This window comes from Palaemon carinicauda, chromosome 1, assembly GCF_036898095.1.
Source record: "Palaemon carinicauda isolate YSFRI2023 chromosome 1, ASM3689809v2, whole genome shotgun sequence".
Classification (NCBI taxonomy): Eukaryota; Metazoa; Arthropoda; class Malacostraca; order Decapoda; family Palaemonidae; genus Palaemon; species Palaemon carinicauda.
The window spans coordinates 114,047,881-114,055,380 of record NC_090725.1 but is presented as its reverse complement, the minus strand read 5'-3'; the positions used below and the strand labels follow the sequence as shown (position 1 = coordinate 114,055,380).

The following is a 7,500-nucleotide window of genomic DNA, read 5'->3' as shown; positions in this document are numbered from 1 at the left end:
CAAGGGGTTAACTACTGCACTGTAACTGTTCATTGGCTATTTTCCTATTTGTAAGGGTAGAAGACACTCTTTAGCTATGGGATTCAGATTCTAGGAGCAGGACACTCCAAAGGCTCTGTACCATGGTTGTCCACTGTCTTGGGGGTTCGTAGTGTATTAAAGCCAACACGTCTTGTTGGCACGGGCTTTTCCCTTGGTCGGCCCGTAGTTTTGGGGGTACATTCGGGCACACCATTCTTATCTAGTTTCTCTTTCTCTTGCTTTGTTAAAGTTTTTATAGTTTATATAGAAAACATTAATTTTTATGTTGTTACTGTCCTTAGAATATTTCATTTTTCTTTGTTTTTTTTGCTCACTGGGCTATTTTCCCTGTTGAGGCCCCTGGGCTTATATCATCTTGCTTTTCCAACTAGGGTTGTAGCTTAGCTAGTAATAATAATAATAATAATAATAATAATAATAATAATAATAATAATAATAATAATAATTATTATTATTATTATTATTATTATTATTATTATTATTATTGTCATAAATTCCACCATTCATTAAAGACAAATATCAGATATTTTTTCCCAATTGGGACTTTCTGATAGTCCCCTTTCTTATAAATATTTCAGTGAGTTAGCTCATAACTTCTATAATAATTTCACAGCCAATTGTACACGCTATATCTTTTAATTAATTACATTTAAGTGTGCTCTTTACTTTATATGCTAGATATTAGACTAGTTTCGCTTTAATTTGTATCTACCGTAAATAGGGTGATGGAAATAGTCTCTTATTAATAAAGAAATAAGTCGATTAAGTTATTTCTAACCAATGTTTGGGTACCTTGACGTGGTGAGAGGGTTTGCGTATGGCACTGATCAGCAAAGCTGTACTAATTTTATAGTAGAAAATTGATACACACACACACACACACACACACACACATATATATATATATATATATATATATATATATATATATATATATATACACACATGATCAGCAAAAGTAGTACTAGTCACGACCACCCACACTAGATGGGTTTGCTGTGAGCGATCTGACGAAAATCTCCCACCATCACCAATCAGCACTGGCCAGCATGGTGATGGAAGGTTTCCAAACCCCAGACATGAATAAAGGATATGTCTGAGGTCTTTGTCCTGTAGTGGACTGGAATCGGCTACATTGGTGGTGGTTGTTATTAGGAAGAAGAAAATCACATAAAATAAAACCTCCATATGTATTGGGACTTGACAGATACAGTTTTTAATACTACCGCTAAAGAGTTATTGGATCCTTTGACTGGCCAGACAGTACTACATTGGATCCTTCTCTTTGGTTACGATTAATTTTTCTTATACCTACTCATACACCGAATATTCTAGCCCCTTCTTTACATATTTTCCTGTGCTCATACGCCTGACAACACCGATATTACTAAACTTTTCTTCTTCGGTCAAGGGGTTAACTACTGCAAAATAATTGTTCAGTGGCCACTTTCCTGTTGCTAAGGGTAGAAGATACTCTTTTGCAATGGTAAGCAGCTCTTCTAGGAGGACACTCCAAAATCAAACCCTTTTTCATTGGTCTTGGGGTAGAGTTCTCTTGCTTGAGGGTACACTTGGGCACAGATTCTTTCCTATTTCTCTTCCTCCTGTTTTTTTTTAAGTTTTTAGTTTATACTTGAAAGATTTTTCATGTTGTTACTGTTCTTAAAATATTCTATTTTAATTATTAATTACTTTGCTTGTAGTTTATTTCTTTCCCTCACCGGGCTACTTTCCTGTTGGAGCCCTCGGGCTCATAGCATTCTGCTTTTCCAATTAGATCACCATCTCCTCCTACGCCAATTGACGCAAAGGCCCTTAGTTGAATTGTGCCAGTCGTGTCTATCATGAGCCTTTAAATCAAATCTTCTTCATTCATCATCTCATACTTCACAGTCCTCAGCCATTTAGGCCTGGATCTTCCAACTCTTTTAATGCTTTGTGGAGCCCTGTTGAAGGTTTGGTGAGCTAATCTCTCTTGGGGAGTGCAAAGAACATGACCAAACCATCACCATCTACCCCTCATCATGATCTCATCCACATATGGCACTCGAGTAATCTCTCTTTATAGTTTCATTTCTAAACATGTCCTGTTATTTAACTCCCAATACTCTTCTGAGAGCCTTGTTCTCAAATCTATAAAATCGGTTGGATATTGTTTCATAGTCATAATACGACTCATGTCCTTATAGTAACACCGATCTCAGTAAACTGATATATACCCTAATTTTTATATGTAATTTCAGGCGATTTTATTTCCAAATTTTACTTAACCTTGCAATTGTCTGATTTGCTTTTTTCAATCTTTCATTAAACTCCAATTCTAAAGATCTTGTAATAGAGGTCATACTTTCTAAATATCCAAATGATTCTACCTCATTCATCGTTTCTCCTTCCAATGATATTTCATCTTCCATTGTCTATTCTGTTCTCATCATCTCTGTCTTCTTTTTCCTTAGATAAAATATGTCATTCACCACGGCCATAACTTACTTCCTCTCTATTTGATATCAACACTAAAACTTCAAGGATTTTCATTCTTTCCATCAAATTCTTTTATTATCAAAAGTATCATCGATCAGATATAATGAAAGGTCTCTTTGCCTTCAATTGGTATACAAAAATAACTTTATTTTTTTTTATTTATATTTTTATTTTCCAAGAGAAGTACATTATTAAAACTATACAAATTGTGCAAAGGAAATCCAGAATATTTTGCATTTTGCATCATAGCACCGATTATCATTGAAAATATTAATTAAAAATGTTTTACAGACACATTTGATCACATGTCATAAAGGACTCCATTAATCAAAAATAGTATACAGTCAACACCAGGGAGGAAAAAACAGGAGTATTTGTTTCTTATATACAATTAAAAGCGACATTATGTATTCAAAATAAAAGAATATTCCAAAAATACACGTCTTGTCCTGTCAAGCAAGTATTTCCTATAACATATGAAAATAAATACATATAATTAAAAGCGACTTCATCTATTCGAAATAAAAGAATATTCCAAAAATAAATGTCTTGTCTTGTCAAGCAAGTATTTCCTATAACATATGAAAATAAATATATTTACAGTATGTACATAATCAAAACCTCTACAAGTTAATGCATATCAGCGAATCTTGCCAGTTGGTCATGCAAAAGCCCCTTGTAGGGGATGCCATGTCTCCTTATGGTTGAAGCTGCAAGGCACTGTAGAGACGTGTAACGGACAGGGTTTACTATCTGATGCAATTTCTCACCTCGGGAAGCCCTCAGAGACTCGAAACTCTCACCCAGCGCATTGGTCGCGTCCAGGTGTGCCCCAGCTGCAAGCAGGGCTTCCAGCATATCACCTGGAATATTTCTAAGATGACCAAGTATGTGGAGAGGTGTGTACCCAGACCTGTCAGATGCACACGGATCGGCTCCAGTTTCCAGCAAGAGGTTCAGAATTTTTAGATTTGGAAACTTACTGGATAGATTCGAATCAAGGTTAGAAATAATAACATCGGAGCAAGCATAGTGCAGAAGAGTACCACCCATGGAATCATTAGCATTTAGCTTGACCAACTTAAACACTGAAAGTTTTACTGAGTGCATTTTGGCAGGTGAAAGAGAGGGCTCTAATGTTGTCAGTAAAAACAATAATTTCATTACTAAAGGGAAGATGTGATCAATATAACAGAAATCCACAATTTGACCGCTAACTTTAGCCCTTTCCAGAGCAGGAGTCCCAATTTCTATTTCCTGTGTACACTTTTCGAATAGATGCAGGATATCTTCGAAATACATCATAATGTCGTATTCTAATGGTTGCACAAAGGCCATATATGAGAATAGATCTGTCAGGGACGTAAGGAAAATAAGTCTCCTGGGCTCTAAAGCTTCCAGAGTCATCTGATGTGCCTCCAAAACTTGCATCCACAGAGCGATGCAGAGCTGCATCTCGCCATTGGCTGCTAACTCGGCTCCTTTATTATTCACAGCTTCCATCGTAACACGATGTGCAGGACCTAGTATTCTGGCCTTCAGTAGCATCGAATGCACTTTAAGTGCTGCTCTGTCGTCCTGGATTTCTTCTAATTGCTCTGGTGTCGTCAGTTCTCTGAAGTGTTCGCTATGGAGAGGATTGTCGACGTCGGGATTAATCGAAATACCTATGATGTTCCTGAAAAGTACACTAAAGGTAAGAAGAAATTCAAAAACATTCATGTACAGCAATATTGTCTTGGGTTTGGAATGACAACATATAGACTCAGAAAAGACATCATTACTTGTAGTGATGGTCTGTGCATTGAATAAAAAGAACAGAATAACTATTAAATGCTATTATTATTAATATTATTATTATTATTATTATTATTATTGCTATGTAAGTTACAACCCTGATTGGAAAAGAAAGATGCTATAAGCCCAAAGGCCCCAACAGCGAAAAACAGCCCAATGAGGAAAGCAAATAAAGAAATGAATAAACATGATAAATAATGATGAATTAATATCAGATATATTAAGAACAGTAACATTAAAATACATCTTTCATAAATAAACTATAAAGAGAAACTTATGTCGGCCTGTTCAACCTATAAAAACATTCCCTGCAAGTTTGAACTTTTGAAGTTCCACCGATTCAACTGCCTGTGGACATAGTGTGGAATGTCATAAAACGGCATTTTGTTTTTTGAACATGATACGGTACAAGGAATGACATTATAAATGCTCTACATTCATTGCTAAATTGTTAACACGCTAAACATGAATTAATTTCGATGAATCGCCCCTCACGCACAGCTAAATTGTTAACACCCTTAACATAAATCAATTTCAATGACTCACCTCTCATGCATAGCCTTCTTCCAGCATTTAACCGCACTTGCAGCATCTTGCATCTTGTCGAGGAGGGCTGTACCAAGAGCCTCAATTGCAATGATCTTGTTTAATGTTGATATGAAATCTTTGGCAATGATATGTTCTACAATCTGCACATGTCCAAGGATACTAGCAGCGAGTAAAGGTGTTTCACCTGCAGAGAAAAAGGGGATAGATAAATTCTTTATTCGCTTTTTTCTATTTATTATTATTATTATTTACTAAGCTACAACCATACTTACAAAAGCAGGATGTTATATGCCCAGGGGCCACATAGAGGAAAATAGCCCAGTGAGGATAGGAAACAAGGAAAAAGAACAATTTAAGAGTAATAACATCAAAATAAATATTGCTTATATAAACTATAAAAAACTTTGACAAAACAAGAGGAAGAGAAATGAGATAGAATAGTGTACCCGAGTATACCCTCAAGAAAGAGAACTCTAACCCAAGACAGTGAAAGACCATGGTACAGAGGCTATGGCACTATCCAAGACAAGAGAACAATGGTTTGATTTCGGAGTGTCCTTCTCCTAGAATAGCTGCTTATCAAAGCTAAAGAGTCTCTTCTACCCTATTTTATAGTATTATATGATTGTAGTTACAAGAAAATGTATGATTCATCGCCCCCTAATGCCCATTTTCCCCAAAATATGGAGAAGGATAAAAAACGTGTATGCAATTATTTTATTTTCCACTACACTGAAAACTGTACACAAAAGAAATAATAACAAAGAACTGAAAATCATATAATTCAGAATAATTAATTAAACCATTATCATTAATATTACTATTATTAGCTAAGCCACAACCCTAGTTGGAAAAGCAAGAATCTATAAGCCTAAGGCCTCCAACAGGGGAAAATAGCTCAGTGAGGAAAGGAAATAAAGAAATACAGTATAAGAGAAATTAAGCTACAAACCTAATTGTAAAAGCAGGATGCTACAAGCCCAAGGGCTCCAACAATGAAAAATAGCACAATGAGGAAAGGAAATAAGGAACTAAATACACTATAAAAGAAGTAATGAATAATTAAAAAAAAAAATACTTTAAGAATCAGAATAATAACGAGACTCACCGGATAAATCAGCATCCATTGAAGCCCCGCGATCCACCAACATCTTGGCCACTTTTGACTTCCCGTATCGGACGGCGACGTGCAAAGCACCTTTGCCGTCTATTCTCCTTCTGTTCACATTAGCCCCGACGTCTACGAGGTATTTTACAAGGTCCTCATTACCGCTGGAAGATGCAGCGATGAGACAGGTGAGCCCGTGATAGTCGCTGATCTCAACGTCTGAAAATGAAAAGATGCAGCGATGGTAATCTATAGAATTTAAAAAGAAAAATCTTTCACTTCTCCAAAGATACAGTTAAGAAATACAGATCAATATCTTTCACTTTAGATATCTTTTTGAGGCTCGAGGTGAGGATGGCAGGATTATCCTTGCCACGATACTTGGGCAGGATGTGTTGTATTATGCTAGCGGTATTTTTAGATTTGATGAAGCAGGTCTTCTGAAAGCTATTTAACTTTTATGAGGACATCTTCGTTTTCATGTTTTTAAACAGAATTTCCTTTTCTTTATATAAAACAAACAAAATCAGCGTCAATGACTCGTATTACTCGTAAAAATCCTTTTGAAAAAACCAACCTGCTCCTTTCTGGACGAGGAGCTTGACAAGGTCAAGACGTCTTTGGGATGTTGCTGCCAGTAACGGCGTGCATTTGGAGTTCGTTGTGGTATTGACTTCGGCACCTTTCGAAATCAGATAGTCAGCAATGTCTATGTGGCCACCTACCACGGAGGCCCACAAAGCAGTGGCTCCTGATTCATACATTGCACCGTAAGGAACTGTGAAGAAAGAATATATGAATCAGTTTAATACAGTCCAGTTTAATATTACTATTTTTGTTATTATTATTATCATCACTACTACTACTACTACTACTACTACTACTACTACTACTACTACTACTAGCTATACGCCCATAGGGGTCCAACAGGGAAACCTAGCCAAGTGAGGAAGGGAAATAAAGAAATGAATAAAAATCTGCAAATTGATAATTTGGCTTTTCCCATCCTTACTCAAGTGATTGCTCTATGAATTTCCTATTAAAGGTATCAACCCTGAACAAATGTCAAGGAAAATAAGAACTAGAATTAAGCTTCTTACCTGAACCAACTTGTTCAATATCCGCATGACATTGTTCAACGAAGTACACCACACAATCCTTGTGACCAAGTCTTGCTGCTCTGATCAAAATGGACGTCTGCGTGGAAGTGACCTCCTCCGCTCGAGACTTGATGGTACAGTCACTGGATCCTGAGATTACCTGAAGATGAAAATAGGACTTGAGAAAATTCAAAAAGGAACACGTACATAAACAAACACAACAACGACAATAACAACAAATGCGGTCGTTGTTATTACACTGCATGACAAAGGTCTCAGACATACCCTTCCACCTAACGTCTGTTGATGGTTTTTCTGTGTCAGTCAACGCCTACAAACTTTAATTCGTCGATCCCTCGTCTTCTCTTCCTTGCCCTGCTTCTTTTACAATCTCTAGGGACCCATTCTGTTATTATTAAATGT

At 36.4% G+C, this 7,500-nt stretch overlaps 1 protein-coding gene across 1 annotated transcript in view; it reads right to left on the bottom strand.

Moving 5' to 3' along the window:
* Positions 1-3,153: 3,153 nt before the first annotated feature.
* Positions 3,154-7,500, bottom strand: part of LOC137655436 (protein fem-1 homolog A-like) — a 6,291-nt gene continuing 1,944 nt past the window's right edge. Inside the window, exons 2-6 of the mRNA XM_068389357.1 lie at positions 7,078-7,237; positions 6,555-6,755; positions 5,978-6,196; positions 4,867-5,053; positions 3,154-4,201 (exon numbers count right to left, since the gene is read on the bottom strand). Coding sequence (XP_068245458.1) covers positions 3,154-4,201; positions 4,867-5,053; positions 5,978-6,196; positions 6,555-6,755; positions 7,078-7,237 — 1,815 coding nt within the window. The remainder of the gene's footprint in view (positions 4,202-4,866; positions 5,054-5,977; positions 6,197-6,554; positions 6,756-7,077; positions 7,238-7,500) is intronic.